This window comes from Lactuca virosa, chromosome 1 (genome assembly GCF_052849685.1).
Source record: "Lactuca virosa cultivar CGN04683 chromosome 1, Lactuca_virosa_CGN04683_v6, whole genome shotgun sequence".
Classification (NCBI taxonomy): Eukaryota; Viridiplantae; Streptophyta; class Magnoliopsida; order Asterales; family Asteraceae; genus Lactuca; species Lactuca virosa.
Window position 1 is genome coordinate 113,335,373 of NC_136426.1, and position 23,356 is coordinate 113,358,728.

At 35.0% G+C, this 23,356-nt stretch overlaps 1 protein-coding gene across 1 annotated transcript; it reads left to right on the top strand.

The window, feature by feature from the left end:
• On the top strand, positions 1-19,914 carry LOC145119271 (uncharacterized). Its single transcript, XM_079054901.1, has 4 exons — positions 1-107; positions 222-328; positions 16,250-16,461; positions 19,240-19,914. The coding sequence occupies exons 1-4, from the start codon at positions 1-3 to the stop codon at positions 19,912-19,914; spliced, it is 1,101 nt and encodes a 366-aa protein (XP_078911027.1).
• Positions 19,915-23,356: the final 3,442 nt, after the last annotated feature.

Genomic DNA, 23,356 nt, shown 5'->3' on the forward strand with positions numbered 1-23,356 from the left:
ATGGTTGATTTTGGAGAGTTGGGTTATGAAGGTTATTGTGTTTCAGATTTTTTAGATTGGGTTTTAAAAGAATTTGTTTGTTCGGATTTAACTGAGGATAGTGGGGAGTAAGTTTTATAAGGACTGTTTAGAGGAGAAGATGGGGGTACTTTAGGAAAAACCAGAAAAGTTGGATCTGGTTCGTTCCACAAGGGACAACCTTGTGATGTGGTAATTTCTAGATGTACAGAAGAGGATGAAACAAAGAAACCAGCTGATTGTTTTCTCTTTGTTGCTTCTTTCTTTAGTTTCCTTGTAGTTCTTTTAATTTATGGATCAGAAGCTAGAGGTGTATCTGTACGAAAATTTCTTTACATAAAACTATTAGAAGCACCGTGTCCCCGACAACGGTGCAAATTTGTTAACACGTTATCACGGGCGTATTAAACAAATAAAATTTCATTACTGGTTTGTAACGTCCCATTTTTCACAACCAAAATTTTTCATTTTTATTAAGGTAAAACTTCCCAATTTATAAATTCATTATTAAGAAAACCGTTTATTCCAAATTACATTTATTAAAAATCATAGTATCATAGAAAATGCGAAATCCTCAATGCCGCTGATGAGTGTGTATAGTCCCGCCTACGCCTTCCCATAGCCACCGATGATACCTGAAACAATAAACAACTAGGTAAGCATAAAGCTTAGTGAGTTTCCCCCAAAATACCTGATACGATAAACATACAAGCATGCATCGGGTTCGCTCAGCCATCGGCTGTAATACCTAGTGTTTGTTGGACTACCACCTCAACACATTCGCTCTTCTAGAGCCTCCGTGCCTAGGGCTTACAGTCGGTCCACACTGGGTATCTTTTCCTACAAAACATAGCAGGACCGCCTCAACCCACTACGACCATATGTCGACATATAAACAAACAAGGAACAAGTAGGCACATAATACAGAAAAACAACAATCATACGGCTTACTACCGACTATTAGTCATTTCACAGCACACAGTCCCACTACCAGCTAACCTCCATGAAATGCGTAACCATAAGTACCCAGAGGTAAGATAGCCACCCGAACAGATGATCCTACTCTAGAGCCATAACCAAACAAGGATCAAGCAATAAAGCCTAGATCAAGAGTTCTCAGGCTATCGGCTATCCTACATGACTACATACAGTCCCTAGGGCACTCCATTAGACGATAACCAACAAGTACAGATAACATACAATTCTACAGATCACTACCGTATAACAACATCCTATATATCAGGATACCGATCTAACATATAACTACAACATAGCAACATCCTATATACCAGGATACATATCTAACAGATCACTACAACATAGCAACATACCAACTACCAGGATACAAATCTAACAAACCACTACGACACAGTAGCATACTCGATACCGGGATGCAAATCTAACAGATCACTACAACATAGAAACATCCTATATACCAGGATATCGATCTAACAGATCACTACAACATAGCAACATCCTATATACCATGATACAAATCTAACAGATCACTACAACATAACAACATACTAAATATCGACATACCAGGAATGCATAACCGTATATACTCAGAGGTGAGATAGCCATTCGGACAGGTGATCCTACTCTGGAACCACAACCAAACAAGGAATAGGTAAACGAGTCTAGACCAAGAATCCTCAGTATATCCTACATGAGTATATACAGTCCCTAAGGCATCCTTCTACTAAGAAATAACCATAACTAGTGGGCCGACATTGGTGCCTTCGACCCACGGTACAATGAGGCGAAACTCACCTGAAATGAAGAAACCCAAGAACATCGTGATATGCTCCCTGCTACACTGCTTGCTCCCACGGATCCACTAACATCAGAACCATATAAAATCTTAATCATCAATCAAAACCCTCAAGTTTGACCTAAAGTCAAACTTGGTCAAAAAGTCAATGGTCAACGGAGTCAACAAAAGTCAAAGTCCAAGGCTGGTTGAGTACGCCCTGCTTACTCAACTTACGCCCCACACGCATGGGATGGCTTAGTAAGCCCAACGTACAAAAATTATGCCCAGCGTACTTGAGATGATTCCATCCTTTCCATTAAACACTTAATCCCTTAAGGACTTTTCACCCAAACTCATATCTAGCCTAATAACAGTGTCTTAAATCATAAAGTTTCCACCTTTATGACTTTCCATGGCTAGGGAAGGTCCAAAAGCTAAAACCCTAACTTATTAATCCATTAAGACATCACAACTCTTGCATGGAAGAGATAGAAGGACCAAGATCACATTTTTATGGTTCATAATAGCTCCATAATGGATAAAGTTGATGGGTTTTAGGTAAAACAAATAAACTAGAAAAACAATTCCTAAGTTCACATGCAACCTACTTTGGATCTATGTTTTAACTATTGAACATATAACTTTGAATTGCAAAACAAGAACCCTAAGGAGAGAGGCTATTTTCAAAAATAACAAATAGGGTTTAAGAGTTACATACCTTTCAATTGTTATAGCAAACAATTGACAATCCTTTGATCTTGATCTTCTTGGAAGCCTAGCACCACAATTGTAATGCCTCTAATGGAATCACACCCAAGAGCTAGCAAGAAGGAAACTTGTGAGGAGAGAGAGAGAGTAGGGTATGCAATTTTCAGCCCCAGGGTTTCACCAAAGTAAGAGTCACCGATTTTGAGAGCCAGGAGGCTCCTTATATCGATGAGGGATATAGGGTTTAGGGAAAACCCTAATACTCCTTTGCTTGGGGCCTAAGCTTATCCAAAGCCCTTATCCAAGCCCCTTGGATGAAATCATTAGGGTTTCCCCTATAGATTTCGTCCACACCCTTCCAAGGAGGTTCTGGAACCTTCCACTCAACTATTTGATAATTGCAAACTAGTCCCTGCACTTTATGATTAATATAATTAACCCCAAAATTAATTCTAATTAATTTATGGCTAAGTATTAATTAAACCTTATGATTTCTAATTAATATATTAATCTTTTAACATATTAATAAATCATTTATATTAGTTTATTAATCTTATAATAAACCAATATCTCTCCTTTCATAATTTCCTTGTCCAGTTGTTAGGTTTGAAGGCAACCCAAAAGGACTGTGCTGCTATCAATTCAAGTGCATACCAATTATAGTTATGGCTTTAGACACCTAATCCAACAGTCTCCCACTTGGATAAGTCTGTAACTATAATTGCTAGTATGACTTCTAAATTTGACCAGCAAATTGTAGCTTCCAAAACCCGCTGCTGAACTCTGACCCAGTCAGTTACATGTCCTAAGATAAGTGATCATATAATCCTTCGTTCTGCAAGATATCCCCAGACATAAGACATGGAATGTAATCAATCTCTTTGTCCAGAATCTATGTTTCTCGATTTCTAATTTGTGATGATATAGGACTTCTAATTGAACACATCAATTTAGTCCTGGCTGCGCCCAGCACATAAGTCAACACCAAATCATCGAGGGGCCCACAGATATCGCTTTTCCAGTTAGGGCAAAAGGAACGAATAAACGTTGACTCATATGATTGTATCTTTTACTCATCAAACTATACATGACAATACGTTTTATGACACCAAGTTACTGATGCGTTTTCGTATCACCAATGTATAACCGACTTTGCAAATTACAACTCATATATCTTCGTTTCAAGATTATAAGATATTATCGTCTCAGTAATACTCGTGATGAATTCCATGAAGTAATACTCTGAGCGAGGGTTTATCCAATACTCAAATCTCTATTTCTAAGTACTCATGAACATTGTAGCAATTCTATTGCTATGTCTAACTCCCTTAGACAATCTGCAATCCAATTCATGACAGTCTTAATTCACTACTTACTTCCAAAAGTACGAGCGACTGTGGAGTTTGAATAATCATATTATTCGGGAAGTAAAACATGCAAAATATGAAACACAATAATAAACAATTGACAAAAGGCAGTAACCAAACTCATAAATAATACTTTATTATTTAATCACCAAAAGTCAATTACATTTACTTTGTTACAAGTTTCAGAACAAAACTAATCTAACTACTAAAACTAATATCATCTCTCAGTCCAATGCTCCGAGCATGCTGAATATGCTTAACCCTACTCAGACCCTTTGTGAGGGGGTCTGCTGGGTTGTCTTCAGATGATACCCTCTTTACAACAAGATGGCCTTCTTCTACTCTATGTCTTATGAAATGGTACTTTCTGTCGATATGTCTGGTTTTACCATGATCTCTGGGTTCCTTTGTTAAGGCAACCGCTCCTTCATTATCGCAGAACAATTCCATAGGCTCCTGGATGGTTGGAACAACTCCGAGATCTCTGATGAAGTTCCTCAACCAAGCTGCTTTTTTCGACGCTTCACTCGCTGTTATGTACTCTGATTCACAAGTAGAATCAGCCACAGTATCTTGCTTGGAATTTTTCCAAGTAACTGCTCCTCCATTCAGTAAAAATACCCAGCCTAATTGAGAACGGAAGTTATCTCTATCCGTTTGAAAGTTGGCATCACTGTAACCATCTACTCTCAAAGTATCATTGCCACCAAGCACAAGGACCCAGGCCTTTGTCCTTCGCAAATACTTGAGTATATTCTTAACCGCTATCCAATGAGCTCTACCCTGGTTTCCCTGATAGCGACTGACCATGTTCAAAGTAAATGCAACATCAAGGCGAGTACATGTCATAGTGTACATGATCGATCCGGCAGCGGAAGCATAAGGTACACGACTCATGTCATCTATTTCCTCATCTGTACTCGGGCATTGGCTCTTACTCAATTTGGTATTTCTCTGGATAGGTAGCTCTCCCTTCTTGGAATTTTCCATACTAAACCTCTTTAGTACCTTATCCAAGTATGTGCTCTGACTAAGTCCAATTAGTCTCTTCTTTCTATCTCTTAATATTCTAATCCCAAGAATATAGGCAGCTTCTCCAAGGTCTTTCATGGCAAAACACTTTCCAAGCCAAGACTTAACATCTTTCAAGGTTGGAACGTCGTTACCAATGAGTAATATGTCATCGACATATAATACCAGAAAAGTTACTATACTCCCACTAGCCTTGATATACACACAAAACTCATCTTCACTTCTAGAGAAACCAAACTCTTTGACTTTCTCATGGAAGCAAAGATTCCAGCTGCGAGATGCTTGTTTCAATCCATAAATGGATTTCTCAAGCTTGCACACTCTATTGGGAAACTTTGCATCAACAAAACCCTCTGGCTGATTCATGTAAACATCCTCAGCCAACTTCCCGTTAAGGAAAGCAATCTTAACATCCATCTGCCAGATTTCATAGTCATGAAAGGCAGCTATGGCGAGCAATATCCTAATAGATTTAATCTTAGCTACTGGCGAGAAGGTCTCATCATAGTCAACCCCTGGGGTTTGAGTGAAACCTTTTGCAACCAGTCGAACCTTGAATGTGTGCACATTTCCATCCATGTCTGTCTTCTTCTTGAAGATCCATTTGCACCCAACTGTCTTCCGACTTGGTGCACTATCAACCAAATTCCAAACTTGGTTGTCATACATGGACTTAATCTCGTTGTCCATTGCCTCTTTCCACTTAGAAGCCTCTGGGCCTGCCATTGCTTCCTTGTAAGTAACTGGTTCATCTAAATTTACCAGTGTCCTATCACTGATGAATGTGTCACCATCTGAAGTAATATGAAAACCATACAACTCAGGTGGCACACTCACCCTAGTGGATCTTCGAAGAGGTAATGAGTTATCAACTGGTTCAACAGGAACTGTTTCCTCTAGTTGAGTGCTAGTGTCATATAAGGTTCCATCATTGGCTAACTCTTGAATTTCTTCAAGGTTAATGGTGCTCCCACTGTCCTCTTTGAATATGAGCTCTCATTCTAGAAAGACTCCTCTTCGTGCTACAAAGACCACGTTTTCACTAGGTTTGTAGTACAAATATCCAAAAGACTGTTTTGGGTAACCAATGAAAACACATTTCTCACTTCTAGCTGCTAGCTTGTCGTGAGTCTCTCGTCTTACGAAAGCTTCACAACCCCAAACTTTAATATGTGCTAACAAGGGAACTTTCCCCGTCCACATCTCGTGAGGTGTTTTGGCAACCTTCTTTGTAGGGACAAGATTGAGGATGTGGGCGGCTGTCTCTAAGGCATACCCCCAGAAGTGAATAGGAAGCGAAGCACGACTCATCATAGAACGAACCATGTCTAACAAGGTTCGATTACGCCTCTCAGCTACACCATTTAACTGTGGTGTCCTAGGAGGAGTTAATTGGGAGACTATCCCACATTCTTTTAGATAGTCGTTGAACTCGATACTAAGATACTCTCCGCCTCTATCGGATCTAAGTACCTTTATCATCCTGCCCAATTGATTCTCGACCTCATGTTTAAACTCCTTGAACTTTTCAAAGGTTTCTGACTTATGTTTTATTAAGTAGATATAGCCATATCTGCTATAATCATCAGTAAAAGTCACATAAAATCGATTAGCATCCCTTGTAGTTGATCTGAAGGGCCCACATACATCTGTATGTATGAGGTCCAACGTACCTTCACCTCTTTCACAAGACCCTGTGAATGGTGATTTCGTCATCTTTCCCAAAAGACAAGATTCACACATATCATCTGATTTTAGGTCAAATGATTCCAACACTCCATCCTTTTGGAGTTGGGCTATGCGTTTCTTGTTAATGTGTCCAAGATGACAATGCCACAAGCATGCCTTGTCTACACTATTATACAAGTCAATATTAAACACACTATTACCTAAGCTATCAACACAAGTCACTGTTTCATACACACCATCACAAGGTAAAGCTTCAAACACAAGGATACCATTCTTATAAACAGAAATTGAACCATTCAAATCATTAAAAGAATACTTAAAACCTTGTCTGAACAATGCATGAAATGGAATAATGTTTCTCGTCATCTCAGACAAATAGCAACAATTTAATAAATCTAATCTAACATCATTCTTAAGCAAAAGTTGATAAACTCCGATCTTGGTTACTGGTGAAGATTTTCTGTTCACCATGATCAAGTTTATCCTCCCTCGCTCCACCTCCTCACTTTCTTTTAGCCCCTGCAAATCAGAACAGATGTGAAAACCACATCCTGTATCAAGGACCCATGAACGAGAAGATAATGAGTTATTAGAAGAAATAGTGTAAATACCTGCTGAAGATGGCTTCACTTTGCCATCTTTGATATCCTACAGATATTTTGGGCAGCTTCTCTTCCAGTGCCCTTTGTCATTGCAATAAAAGCAATCAGCATCCTTTGGATCAGAAACATGGGGAATGGTAGCATTGGGCTTAGCCTTTGGGCCATTTGTAGATGACCCAACTTGATCCTTGCTCTTCCAATTTTGCTTAGGAGGACCTTTCCTCTTTTTCCCCTTTCCCTGTCCAATAGCCAAGACAGGAGCACTTGCAGGAGTGGAGGCTATACTTTTACCCTTCATCCCTGCTTCAGTTGTCTGCAACAAGTTGTGTAATTGGGCCAGTGTCTGCTCAATGTTGTTCAAATGGTAAGTTAGGATAAACTGACCATAACAATCAGGAATGAGTTCAAGACCATGTCAATGGCCAATTCCTCATCAAAGTGAATGTTGAGCTTGACCAAACGCTCTATGTAGCGTTGCATTCTTTGCACATGATATACAACCGACTCCCCTTCTTTCATCTTGCAAGCCATGAGTGACTTGACTACTTCAAACTTTTCTTGACGAGCTCGCTTATGGTACTTTTCCATAAGGTCCTTGTTCATCTCAAAGGGCCAGTAGTCCTCATAGTACCTCTACAGTTCTGGGGACATGGTTGCGACCATGATACATGCCACTTTGGTAGCATCATCATAGTGTTTCTTGTAGGCAGCATATTCTTCAGGAGTAGCTTTGGACTCATCAAGCTCTTTGAGCTCCTTTTCAAGGACATACTCTTTGTCCTCAAATCGAAGCGCCATCTTGATGTTGCGCATCCAATCGTTATAGTTAGAGCCATCCATAACGACTTTGGAGCAAATGTTGAGCAAAGAGAAGTTGTGGTTGGAGGATGATGAAGCAGAAGTGTTTCCAGGAGTAGACATCTGAAAAGAAAGAAAGTTTTAGTTAGATTTCAAGATACCTCAATATAATAACCCAAAGATACAATATTAAGGTTATGATCCAACTATGATCATTCACAACTTAGAAATGGGATGCCGAGATCCAAGTGTAAATTTCATAAAGGTAGGTGAATGACGATTCACCAATTCCACCATTAGACGAAATAAACGAAGTGAAATTCCTAATTCCTTTTGAGATACATTGAAACTATTCAATGGCATGTTTTAATCTCGGATTATGCTCTTCTATTTGTGACTGGGATACCGAGGATCACAAACAAGATGTGAATAACCATGCAAATGTGCTTGGTAACCTCATTGTCTTTATCATTAACTATTGATGTGCCGGTAAACCATACACGCTCCACCAAAATGATAATTATGAGATACCAATTACTACTCTTTATTAGTGCCTATTAGTGTGCTGGTAATCCACACACTCTCCACTAACGACAAATAAAGCATAATGTGCAATTTCATGGATTAGCATATTTTTCACATTTTTACTAAAGTAACTAGAGTTGGGATTTTTGTAAAATAATGTTCTAGTACTTTCTTTAATAACATTATACTTTTAATGAGATGTAGTTGTCCTATCAAATTCGTTCTGCTAACGACTCTCCACTAATCAAGGAAGCGGTGGGTGAGAGTGGACACCCATTCAACTACCATTTTATAGGCAGTTTCCTTAAACCCCCCTTATAGACTAGCTTCGTGAATGAGGCATACTAGCGATTTGACTGACCATATTCTTATACAAATATAATATTTAACTTTTAATTATAATACATATATAAGGTGTGTTTTAAACTTTTTAAAACTTTAAGGTTTATATAAATTTCAAAAAATTAAACTATTAATTTAAATTTAAAATAAACCAAATAACTAGATTTAATAATTATCTATTAATTAACTTTTAATTAATTTATTAAATCTTGTAAGGATTATCTAATCAAATTAAACAATTAATTTAATCCTAATCCTTATCCCTCTAGATTTCGAAAATTAGGGTAAACGATAATTTCCTTATTTTTCTCAATTATCTAATTAGGCAATAATTATCCAATAAGGCAATAATTATCCAAAATAAGATAAAACCCTAAAATATGAAGCAAATTTTGAAATTCAAGGGAGGAGGCTAGGGTTTTCCAAAACCCTAACCCTAATTTCGATTAGGGTTCATGGAGGCTAGGGTTTTTCGAAAAACCTTTTGAACCAAAAACCCTAAAAACGAAATCATGGCCTTTTAAAGTTTAATAGCTATAAACCCTAATTTGCAATTCAACTATTATAGCTCTTCAATTTAAAACAAAACCAATGGCTCTGATACCACTGATGGGTTTTAGGTAAAATAAATAAACTAGAAAAAACAATTCCTAAGTTCACATGCAACCTACTTTGGATCTATGTTTTAACTATTGAACATATAACTTTGAATTGCAAAACAAGAACCCTAAGGAGAGAGGCTATTTTCGAAAATAACAAATAGGGTTTAAGAGTTACATACCTTTCAATTGTTATAGCAAACAATTGACAATCCTTTGATCTTGATCTTCTTGGAAGCCTAGCACCACAATTGTAATGCCTCTAATGGAATCACACCCAAGAGCTAGCAAGAAGGAAACTTGTGAGGAGAGAGAGTAGGGTATGCAATTTTCAGCCCCAGGGTTTCACCAAAGTAAGAGTCACCGATTTTGAGAGCCAGGAGGCTCCTTATATAGATGAGGGATATATGGTTTAGGGAAAACTCTAATACTCCTTTGCTTGGGGCCTAAGCTTATCCAAAGGCCTTATCCAAGCCCCTTGGTCGAAATCATTAGGGTTTCCCCTATAGATTTCGTCCACACCCTTCCAAGGAGGTTCTGGAACCTTCCACTCAACTATTTGATAATTGCAAACTAGTCCCTGCACTTTATAATTAATACAAAAACCCCAAAATTAATTCTAATTAATTTCTGGCTAACTATTAATTAAACCTTATGATTTATAATTAATATATTAATCTTTTAACATATTAATAAATCATTTATATTAGTTTATTCATCTTATAATAAACCAATATCTCTCCTTTCATAATTTCCTTGTCCAGTTGCTAGGTTTGAGGGCAACCCAAAAGGACTGTGCTGCTATCAATTCAAGTACATACCAATTATAGTTATGGGCTTAGACACCTAATCCAACAAAAGTTTCCAACTTTATCCATTAGAATCGTCCCAACAAACAAGATCTAGTCTTTAAGTCTCAAAGGGACCCAAAAGAGCATTTTGTTTCAACTTAATCCATCAAGTCCAAGTCTCCAACCTTCAGATATGAATCAAAATGATGTTTAGATGGATAAATTAAGTTTCCAACTTTATCCATAACAAGGTCACAAACTTTCAAGATCTAAACTTTATGCACTTAAAGTGACCAAAAGCTAATAACACTCAAAACTAACTAGATCTAACAATTTCATCATCAAGATTCAAACTTTATACCTCTAGAAGAAAGATCAAGGTGAACAAAGTCTGGATCTACAAGCTCCAATGCAACCAATGCTTCTTCAATGAGTTTCTTCTTCTCCAAGGTGCACCAAGAACACTCCAAATCACATAAAACACCTTCTTTTTGCTCACAAGGCTCAAACTAGGGTTAGGGTTTCAAGAGAGGGTGTTGGAGAGGTGGAGGCTGAGAATAGAGTGGGTTTAGGGAAGTTAAGGAGCTTAAATAAGGCTCAAACCACGAAAATAGGGTAGGGGCACTGATCGCATACGTACTGCGTACTTCTGGTATACCCAGCGTACTAGGGATTCCCTAGTACGCCCTGCGTACGCGACTAACCCAAAAATCGTCCTAACTTCAAACGGTCGTAACTTCTTCGTTCCAACTCCGTTTTCAACGTTCTTTATATCCACGGAAAGGTATTGAAGAGATCTAGAATATTATCTAAATATATTGGAATAAAAACTTATCGAATAAAAATCCATATTTCATACAAGAACCTGGCCTATGACTTTTCCCGTTCTACCCTTCGGCCTAAAACACAATTCAAGGGTTTAGATCTCATAACCATCATTGCATCCTTCCAAAAGGTCTAAACATTACCTTCTTAAGGCCCAAAGCCTTTACACAATCGAATTCCGGCCCACGGCCCTAAAATAAGAAATGATGGGAAACAGGATGTTACATGGTTGCAATAGAAGATAGCACAGGGAAGCATGATCGAATTCTTAGGGACAAAACCTAACAGTCAATGCATTTTGCATCAGACACATTCTAGTTATTTTAACAAAAAATATAAAAAGGGGGATTTTCAATTAATAACTAGACTAAAAATTGTAGTGAAAATAAAACTAAATAAAACTCAGTAATAAAGACGAAGTCATCTCGGCTGCGACTTTCCTAATCATGCAATCAACCCATATTTGGTTATTCAAAATGCGTTCTATCTAAGCTGGTACTGAGAAAAACTAACAAGCTCTAGTATAATCTCTTTTACCTAGTTAGTTAACTAAAACAAACTTTTTGAATTAACCCTAACTTACTGTTCAATTAAACAATCTCTTAATTAAAAAAACAACTTTAAGATCTGTGTAAATTTCCCAGCAATATCCAATACTTCTTACAGGCTCGAAAGCATAAAGATATGATTTTTATAGTTTATATCAGAGTTAAATCCCTAACACGGAACCTATCTGATACTTGTTACTTAGTACCAGTTGACAAGAACAATTACGAATTCTATTAACTGATTAACAAGAAAGATAAAATCCTAGCTAGGTGATCAGACTAACAATAATTAAAATCAAACGTTCATTAAGTTTAAAACTGAAAATCTAGATAGAAACACAAATCAAAAACCAGATCTGAAAACAAATAACATGAAAAGTACCAGTCTATTGCAGAACTGAAAACTAGGGTTTAGCCATACATGACTAAAATTGAATCTAAACTAATAAAAAGAAACATTAATTGATTAATCTAGATAAAGTATATGTATGGGATGATTCATAGCCTTTAGATCTTCATAAATCGCTAAAAGGTATTAGAAATCGCCTTCAGGAACGTTTTTCCGTTGTCTAGAATCATCTAACCTTCAAATCTGATCATGAGGGTCTTATTTATACCCAAGACATAAGCTTCCGGAGAAAGAAAATGAAGTATGCGATCATAGAAAACAGATATGCGATCCCAGATATTGAGATTTTTTCCAGATTTACCCTTAAATGATGTATGATGTTATTTTCAACATTTTTAGAACTTTGGGACAAAAATGTGATCGCAGATTAGTGTTATGCGATCGTAGATTTTGGTCTAGATTTGCGATTAAATGAAGTACGATGCTATTTCAGAAGTTTCAAGAGCCGTGTCAAAAAATTGCGCTCGCAGATACTTCTTATGCGATTGCAGAAATGACTTTTTTTCCCAGATGGCATTTTTCGACCTTGCAAAACCTCGACACATTTATGCGAACACAGATATCCAAATCCGCGATCGCAGATTTGACTTTTTGGCTAGATTCGGATGTGATTCTTCAGTTTAAGCACTCCAAGTTATTCCTTAGCATCATTCTTCAGTTCCAACTTCATTTACGCTCCAAATATGCATCCAACTGCTCCCAAAATACCGCTCCACTCGAATTATCTGAAAACAACACAAAAATACTAGCAGTACGAGAATTCTGATAAAAGACATGAGCTGAACATTATTTAAAATAATGACATGCAAATGTACAAAATATGATGCTAAATGCTAATAAAAAACTACCTTAAAAGATGCATAAAATGGCATCTATCAATGTTGTTGAAAATGATTACCAATTTCGTGACATTTCTTTTAATAAGATCAAAATAAGATTTACCAAAACCACAATTCCATAACGTATCGTTTTCAAGAATACTCCAATATCTACTATGATAAATAAAAATCTTTTTTCCCACATGTCATACTGTCATTCATTTTGCCACATGTCATTTTGTGGTTATTTTAAATTAATTTTTTTTCCACATGTCATTTATTGTTTTTTTCTATTTTATTAAATTTCACATAGTATTTAAATGTGATAATTACAATAAATATAATAATAAATGTATATCAATTTCATTAATATAACATTTATTCTAATTTCAAAATTCCTAAATTAAATCTCAATTATTTCATTTGTTTATTTATTTAAATTATTTGATTAAATTTAAAAAAGAAATTAACACTTCAATTTTAATCTACTATAATAAATAAAAATCGTTTTTGCCACATGTCATACTCTCATTCATTTTGCCACATGTTATTTTGTGGTTATTTTAAATTAATTTTTTTCCACATGTCATATACTGTTTTTTTTTCATTTTATTAAATTTCACATAGTATTTAAATGTAATAATCTAGTATAATAAATAATTTGTTTGCCACATGTCATACTCTTATTCATTTTGGTACATGTCATTTTATGGTTATTTTAAATTAATTTTTTTTCACATGTTATGTATTGTTTTTTTTCAGTTTATTAAATTTCATATAGTATTTAAATGTAATAATTAAAATAAATGCAATAATAAATGTATATCAATTTCATTAATGCAACTTTTATTCTCATTTCAAAATTCCTAAATTAAATCTCAATTATTTCCTTTGTTTATCTATTTAAATTATTTGATTAAATTTAAAAGAGAAATAAACACTTCAGTTTTAATAATTTAATGTTTTCTTAATTTTTTTTATAATATTCAAACTCTTAGATGTTTAGATCATCATATTTAATTTTTTATTGAATAAACCTGTGTAATACACGAGTTGCATTACTAGTCTTATGTATAAGTATCACCCTAATTACGGTCTAAATGACAGAAATCACATACCATGAAACTCCACATGCAATTTCGATGGCTATATAGATCATTTCTTATTTTTATGGTTATTTCTTTATTTTTTTAAAGATTAGGCCGAAATTTGTCATTTTCTCTATAAACGTTGTGTGTTGAGGTTTCTATTATGAAATCAATACATTGAACCTTATTATAAACAAATTTTGTGCCAAGTTATTCAAATAAATGTCGACTACCTTATCATTAGGAGCCGCCAAACCTGATGCAAATTCGTGCTCATGGGTAGGGGTGAGCAAAAACCGCACCGCAACTAAAATTAACCGTGTTAGGTCATAAATTGTGGTTTATACTTTGCTTTTCATAAGCTATTAGAGTTATCGGTCTAGGACCGAAAGCACCATGTTTTGGTGTTCTTTGGACCAAAATCACATGTGATTTTGGTCAGACTTTATATTGTTTTGTTTAGGTTTTGGGCTTGGGCTTGGTTATTAGGCCTAGATATATATATATATAGTGTTATTTAGGCTTGAAAATCAGTTAGAAGTGAGCGTTGGACGTTCTAGGGGCTGCCATATGCCAATGACGTGAGTTTAGAGAGAACCAAGAGAGAACAATGTGTAATCAACATCTTATGTACCCGACTATTGAATGATAATAGTGTGCATTGAAGATTAATTATCTTGTTCTTATTCATCTTTGTCTTGCATTATACACTTTGATTGGGATTCCGCACCATCAAAGTGAATCTGATTGATTTGTAGGAGAATTCGGGACTTACAAGTGGTATCAGAGCTTGGATCGGTATCAATCGGGTCATTGCAAACGGTTTTTCTTGGAGTTTCTTGGTGTTTTTTATTTATATTTTTATGAATTTTTTACCATTGTTCTTTGTGTTCTTCATATTTTTGGAGTTTTGATCGAGATAGGCATTAAAATATTGAAAATCCCGTGTTTTTGTTAAGTTTGGACATTTTAGGTCAAGATTTGTGAGATTTAGGCGGCTACCTTCGCATCCAGTCAAACCCTAGGCGGCCAGAAGCGAGATCTTCGGTCTCGGTTACTGTTCCTCGGAAATCTCGGACGCGTTTTCGAAGGTTTTCGGTTCGACCTCGGACGTTCTCGGACAGCAGCTTCGTTCTCGGTCAGCAGCTCCGGGTCTTCGGTCCGCAGCGTCAGTTCTCGGCTCGCACGTTTACGGTCCAACTGTTCTCGGCTTCGGTTTTCGCCCCTATTCTCGGATTCGGATATCCAGCTTCGCCATTTCGGCCGTAATTTCGGAATTTCCATATTTTGACTTATTTTTGGTCAAATTGCCACATTTTCGATCCAATAAATTCGTTTTCGGTCCTTAGGCCTCATATTTGATCAAAAAGACCCATATTTGGTCAAATACTCTCGTTTTTGGTCAAATACTCTCGGTTTTGGTCTAGAAATTTTTGTTTTTGGTTTAGAAACTATTGTTTTCGGTCAAGGTTATTCTTTTTGGACAAAGAACTTTGACTTTCACCTTTGACTTTCAAAGTTGACTTTTGACTTTCAAGTTTGACCTTTGACCTTTAACTTTGACTTTCTCGATTAAGTTTCAAGGTTTCACGTTTGACCTTCAAATTTGACTTTCAATTTTGATTTTTAAGTTTGAATTTTTACGTTTGACTTTTCAAGTTTGACTTTCAAGCTTGACTTTCGAGGTTTCGGATCAAATGGTATTTTTATTGGCTTCACAATTAGTTCTATTTTCGGTAAATTTTTGGTGAGTATGAGTTCTTCAATCGCCAAGGTTAATGAAGCTTCATGCTCTCAGTCCTGTGAAGCTAAAATTAAATCTTATCGTGATCAACATGAATTATTAATTAGGGAAATTGAGGACCTTAAATATGAACGATATACTATTAGAAAGGAACAAAAACCCTTAAAAAAACCAATTAGAGGCCAAAATCAAAGACTTTAGAAAACTTCAAGAAGAATATAGCACTAAATGTGAACGCTACGATTATGCTCAAGAAAAGATTGCCAGTCTAACAGCCGAGCTTGAAACATTGAAAAATAAATTTGAAAATGCAGATTTTAATTTTAAAAAGTTTGATGTGTCAAGTAAGAAGGTTGAGACAATGATAGAAAAACAGTTAAAATTCAAAGATAATCAGAACAAGGGTCTAGGGTATCACGATGTTCCACCTCCCTTCAATGATAACTATACCCCGCCCCTTGAAACCAATGAGGTAGAGATACCTGCTCAGTATGGCCAACCCCCGGTAACAAATTCAGTTAAAACTGAACAATCTGGCCCAACTGAGAACATTGAGGTGAATGATACTAATGTTTCTACCTCATGTGCAGAGCAGGTCACTGTGCAAGATGGGCATGAGCAGAACACAAATAAATCTTGTTCTGCTGAAAATGATTCAAAAACTTGTGATGAGGTGAACAATTCTAATTCTTCTACTTCATGTGCAGATAAAGAAGTAGTGCAAGATGAGAGTAAGCAGAACAAAATCAATTTTGAGTCTACTAAAAGTGTTTCAGAAGCTTGTGATGATGACACTCCCGCTGTTGAAAAATCCAAGCCACAAAAGTCTGTCAAGCAGTCTAACAAATGTTCTTGTGCTTGGGCTTGTGGAAGTTCTTCGAAACAAACTTCTATTGGACAAGGACCAAGTCACAACCTTATCTATATGAAAAGACAGAATTGCTTTAACTGTGGGATTCTCGGTCACATTGCCAGAAATTGCCCATATCGTGCATATGTTCCCTACTATGCACAAGGTTGGCAGAACGCGCCAAGAGGGAGATCTTTCAAAAGAAATTCTTCCAGGTCACAATCACGCAATGGGGACTGGAATGGGAAAAAGGCCAATAATCAAACTCCCAAGGACAAGAAGGAAATGTCGGTCAAGAAACCAAATTTAAGAGATGGTCCAGTTAAACCAAGATCGGTTAGGTCAAAGACATCTCGGAGTTCGGTTTCAAGTTCTAAAGCGAGTGATAAGGCATCCATCAAATCAAACAAGAAATAGGTTAAACCCGACTACAGATGGGTACCAAAGGTTCACACTCCCAAATCACCTAATGATTCTAACATTTCTTCATCTTCTGTGTGTGATAAACAGGATATGTCATGGGAGAGAGTACCTTGTGTAGATGATAAAGGTTAACTCAGCTTCAAAATGGACTGGGTCCCAAAGACCAACTAATCCCGCACTCTGTGTTGGAGCAGCTATGGAGGAATATCATCAGACTTCAGTTTGTTGATAGTGGCTGTTCCAAGCACATGATAGGGGACATCTCTCAACTGTACAACATTCATAACTTAAATTGGGGGTATGTGTCCTTTGCGGGAAAGGAAGAAAGAAGAGGATCACAAATGGGGATCGTACTTAACGATGTGAATAATTTTTGGATCTGTTCCGGAATTGAAACACAGTTGATGCTGAACATGTTGTTGCATCTGTGTGTTGTCATCAAGTCATCTGGATGCATCATCAATTGCTGACTTACGGTTTGAATTTTTTCGATACTTCTGAGTTTTATTCAAATGATTCGTTTCAAAGACAAATTTTTATTTTTTGATTGTTTAAATTTGCGCATTTATTCTATTTCTTCCCCATGCACAAATTTAGGGGAGAAATCAAAAATTAAAAAATTAAAAAATTAAAAAATAAAATATGTTTTTCTTTAATACTCTTCGGAAGTAATATGAGATTTAGTGATAAAGGGCAAGTTAAATTGTCTGACAACTTTGATCCCAAAAGTTTTCGTTTTGTACATTTTGTATTTTATTTTTGTTTTTGTTAAATTTGTTCATAATTTTCTTTTATGCACAAATTTAGGGGGATAATTAAAAAAAACAACAAAAATCAGAAAATTCAAAAATTAAAAAAAAATATGTTTATTTATGTTTTTATTTATCATAAAATTCAAAAATACAAAAATATGCTTATTTCTGTTTTTATTTCTTTTTCATAAAAATCAAAAATCCAAACATATTTTATTTTGAGTGTATTTTTAATTTTATTTTTATTCTTAGTTGCTTTATTTGTGTGCTAAGTTTAGTTTTATTTTGTTTTTACCTCAAAATTACTTTTGTCTTGAAAAGTGAATTCAGAAGAAGAAGAGACTCAAGGAGACTGTATCGAAATATTCTGAGCAATGAGAAGAAACTTGAAAAAGGAAAGGAATTGACGGAGGATTCAAATGTGAATGATAGACTCTTCCATATTGAGACATACACCAGTCTTAATAGGAGTCTTCGCATCAAATGTTAATGGTCAAAGGTCATTTTCACCATGTCTAATGTGAAACACCCAACCATTCTTCACCCATATCTAACCGTTCTCCATTAAATCATTTCCACGTACCGGTACCCCTTGAGGTTCGAGTATAAAACAACTCGGCTGACGGTTACCAAAAAGTATGTGTTTATGATCTTGGAAGTCATTGTCACCATGATTCTAAGTGAAACCCAAAATCCAAAATCCATCCATTTCTGAATTGACGGTGAACATCTTAATGTTCTAGATATTTTCACCCCACGAAATTGACAGATAATGGTTCATACCTGGTGTGACACTGTACAAACTGTCAGCTAGGCAGTTTCTTTCTAAGAACTGTCGTATTTAAGGAATTGAAAGCCTCGAACTGTACAAATTCTCAAATTGGTTTTGTCAGCTTTCCTTACCTAATAACTGTCACGGCACCAGGGCGATTCACCCAACAGGGAAACTGATATCGCTGAACGTCTCGCCAAGGTCCAAGTTAACTTGTTTAACTTGAAAAACTGTATTGAGATCTTTGATCTAGGATATACAGGGGCTAACATCAAAATAGCTATGAGTAGTTCTCCGATACTCAACAAATCGCAGTGCGTTCCTCCGTGTTCACACAGATACTGCGAGAAGTCTCATTCTGAGCCAAGGCTGGGTCCTTGAACAACTGTGGTAAGAAGGGTATTTATGATTCTGTTATCCACAAGGACTTTTTAGTCATGATTACTTTCAAGGAGCAACAGTGATCGTTAAAGAGTTCTCATTCGAAGGAACAAGAAATGAAGATTATTTTTCAACAAAATCTTTCAACCCCAGAAGCAAGGTGAAGCTGTATTTGAAGTTATGTGACAGATTGCATTGAAGCTTTCTCAATCAATTTGTTGCTATCTATGAACTTGCTGAAGTGATCCAGAAGAATCGGTCTCTTTATTATTCTCTCTGAAGTTTCTCAAAGCTGAAAGTGCTGATTTTTCAAGAACCTTTACAAGTCATATCTTTAAAAGAAGTCCAACTTTTCAAGATAAAGTTATTCATGAAGAAAATTCATGAACGTATTTCTTAAAGAGAAAAGGTTGGGAGATCTATACTAAAACACCTAAAAACTACACGTTACATGAAGCAAATGGAATCAATGATGCCCTTCGTTCACACTTCCCTGAATGTAGTTTCCTACCTTCAACTAAAACTTCAAATTCAGTGGTTGTTGGCAAGTGGTATTGTCCATTCATGTTCATCAAAGAAGGAAGACAGATCAACCAGGTGAAAACCTCTATATATTATGAAATGACACTGGAGCAAAGATGGGAACGAGTTTTTGAACAAGAAAACGAGGACAATACCAAAGGATATGTTGTGTTTGTTGATGTTGTATTTAATAGTGAAGCGGTTTTTGTTGGTGAGAGTTTGAGGGAGGCTATATGGGATGAGAGAAATGTGGTAAATGAAGTTGTGTGGTTTTTCTGTCGAGGGGGTGATAATGAGAAAGAAGAAAGTGTAGGGTTGAGAAGAGAAATTGTTGAAAGAATGAGGTGGGAAGAAGAAAAAGTTGGATGGGTTGATGGTGGAGAGAACATGATACATATGGTTACGAGAGAAGAGAAGTTTAAAGGAAGTGGTGGATGGAAGAGATTTGGTTGTTATGTTTTGGTTGAAAGATTTGTGCTCAAAAGAATGGATCAGAGTTTAGTTTTGGCCTATGAATTTGGTCACAACCATCCAATGAAAACCATTTTCAAATAATTTATATGTTTATTTTTTATATTTGTCTCAAATGATAGTATATTAGTATCATGTATTTTTAGATTCGGTACTTATATGTCAAATAGTTTTAGAAAAATTGTTTTGTCGTGTATTCTTTAATGGAATGAATAAAAATTAAATTATTATTTCCTTTTTAACCGTTAAGCTTTAAAACACGATCATTCTTTACAATGTCAAGTGTATAAGACGTGGTTAGTTTATAAAAGGAGACACGTTTTAAAAACTTATAACATTTCATAATCTATTCTATCTATCTATCCTAATAAATAAGATTGATTTTGCCACATGTCATTCTCTTATTCAATTAGTCATATGTCATTTTGTCATAATTTTGAGATATATTTATTTTTACTTGTCATTTACTTTATTTTTCATTTCCAATATATCATTAATTTGGTTTCCATAAATTAAACCTACCATAACGACTATAAATTTGAAATTTGAAATTTCAGTTTCAATTTCAAATAAATTTCCAGTTTAAACATTTATATTTAATATATTGTTATAATTAACCTGTTTAGTATATGAGTCTGACAACTCAACACATAATTTTAATTTATTTATTTTTCGCATGTTTTTTTTTCTCATAATTTTCATTTCAAATTCAAATAAACTTCTCATGTAATCGTTATTATTTAACATTTTGTTTTAATCGATCCGTATAATCTACTAGTCTCCTAGTCATTTAATAAAATCAAAAGTAAATCTGTTTGGACCTTTGAACTTTATCAACACTACAATTAAATATCTCATTTTTAACATTGTCTCCCATAAATGGCGCGGCCAAGATATCATGTTAATCAAAATTCAAAATTTTGCGAGAATTCTAATTTAGAAGTGGGCCGAACTCTCACAAAAGGGCTAAATTTAGCTGAGTAATATTAATGGAATTCCGATTTAACTCTTGTAGGATCATCCACTCCATGTCTAACATAATCCCACGTATTGCAACTTCCCAACGATTTATATTTAAGATTCCATGGATATACTTGAAATTCTAGTCCTTCAATTCCCCATCGAATCTTGGATTATATAGTTAAATTTATTCATTGAAGATGTTCTATTTCATCTAACTCCTTTACACAACGGATATAATCAACCCCCTGTTTATACCCACATTGTCAATCCGAACATCAATTTCTTTATTGTGCAACTTGAGAGCTATCTTTTAGCAAACATCTTGGTGCTCTCATTTTTTATTTTTATTTTTATAATAGCAATCCATAGACATTCTAACTACTCCTTAATTCTTCCTACGTCCCACACGAGACTTGAGAGTAACCTCTTAGAGGGAGGGCATCTCACTAACCCTACTTCATTTTTTACCCAAAAAAGTATATTCATGGTATATTTCATTCTTCCAACTTACATAGATTGTCAAACACACTCCTTTTGCTAATTTAATTTTAACAAATACATAATTTATATTTTTTTATTACAATAATATTAAATAAACAAGACTATATTTATAATACACTTATAAATAAATGTTATACATGCATTTATAAAAATAAGTATTATAAATGCTTTTGTAAATACGTTGTTGTGTTTCATGTATTTAAATTTTTATATGAATTCGATAAAATAAAATAAATTTTATATTTATGATTAATTAATATAATTTATTATATAACAAAATATTATAAATATATTTAAATTAAAACTAATAGATAAAATAAACTAGAAATATATAAATATATAAAACGAGGGATTAAACCCGACAACTGAAACTTTATCCCGATATGCAGAGAAATGAATATTATTATTCCATATATAGGGTAAACCATTCATATATCAAATTAGGGGGGGGGGGGGGGGGGGGATGGAATAGGATTGGAGAAAAATAGAAAAAGAAAACGAAGGAAAAAAGTTGGAGATGCCCTTAGGCTTGAGGGAGTGGACTCACCACCCCTCTCGTCAAACAAGATGCTAAGATATCAAACACCACTCCTTTGGATTTGCCAAGGGAGGTGTTAAGAACTAGTCGCCAAGCAAATAGCGAGAGGAAAGAAGAGAGAGAAGATGTAATGGTTGATTATGATTGGTTCATAGCTATTGTTATTTTTATCTCTTTTTTTTCTTCAAAATAAACCCTATTAATTTAACACACCACCACTCCCTACCAAATGCTAAGAGTTAGTTGCTAAGAAAGAAAAATGATGTGGCACTCAAAATAATGATGTGGCAAGGTGCTAAGAATGTTACCACTCCCTTTAGCCTTATAATCAAGGTTGTCAAGATCGGGATCCTACCTAGGATCGTTTTTGGGTTTGCAAGATCGGAATCGTAAGATCGGGATCGGGATCCTAAGATCCCACAAAATAAAATATAAATTTAATTTTTAATCATGAAAAATATTTTAAACATTCAATTTTTCGTTCAAACGTTATAAAAACTTCAAAATATTAGTCATAAGTCACAATACAAAATGATAAATGGTAAATTGGTAAGGATAAAAGACATAAAAATGTAAAAAAAATTCATTTGCAAAAATAAAAAAATAAAAAAATAAAAAAATAAAAAAATAAAAAAATTCAAGGGAAGGTAGGATCGGATCGGATCGGATCTCGATCCTACGATCCTACCTGCGATCCTACACCAAATACGATCATTTTACGACCCGGATCGTTTTTCATACCATGCTTATAATAACACTAAATCTAAATTAATCAATGTTTTAAAAACCGGTTTTTTAGTTGAACCGGTATGGTCACGGTTCCCGGTTCAACCGGTTTAACAGGTTCGACCGCCAGGTGAACCAGTTTCTATATTTTTAATGTTTTTTTTTCTATTTTCCTACACATACATACATATAGAAATTATGAATTTGATGTTTACAAGTTCAAACATTAAAAATACACATAAAAATAAGTTGTAGATGAATCCAAATACATTAAAATAACACATAACCATAAGTTTAGTGTTTTACATCAATCCATATACGTCAAAAAGAAAATAAAGTATAATACCGTAACGAAATATAGTTTTTGATGAATACAAACACATCAAATGAATTTATAACATTTACCATATGTTTTTATTTAGAGAAAACTAAATAGATTTGAAATAAATCACAAAAGTTTATTATGTAAATGATTCTTTTTCATGTGTTTTTATTCGTTTTAACTGGTTCAACCGGTTTATTTTGACCGGTTCAACCGGTTTTTTTCTAAATACTGGCCGGTTCAATCCGGTTCAGATATCAATGTAAAACCGGTGATAGTTGAACCGCTCCCTCTCCCGGTTCCCGGTCCAACCGGTTCGACCGGCCGGTTCAAACCGGTTTTTAAAACATTGAAATTAAAACAACGAATTTTTAAATAATCAATTTAGAATTCAAAATTCCGATTTTTTGAGGAAAAAAAAACTACTATATAAAGAACTCAATTCAAACGGATTGAATTTGATCTTAACACAAAAT

Bases quoted from the DNA above. Each gene is read 5' to 3' on its own strand.
- LOC145119271 (XM_079054901.1), top strand. From the start codon at position 1: ATGGTTGATTTTGGAGAGTTGGGTTATGAAGGTTATTGTGTTTCAGAT. The intron at 329-16,249 runs GTGTATCTGTAC...CCTCATGTGCAG, and splicing joins TTATGGATCAGAAGCTAGAG to AGCAGGTCACTGTGCAAGAT. The intron at 16,462-19,239 runs GTTGAAAAATCC...TATTTCTTAAAG, and splicing joins GTGATGATGACACTCCCGCT to AGAAAAGGTTGGGAGATCTA.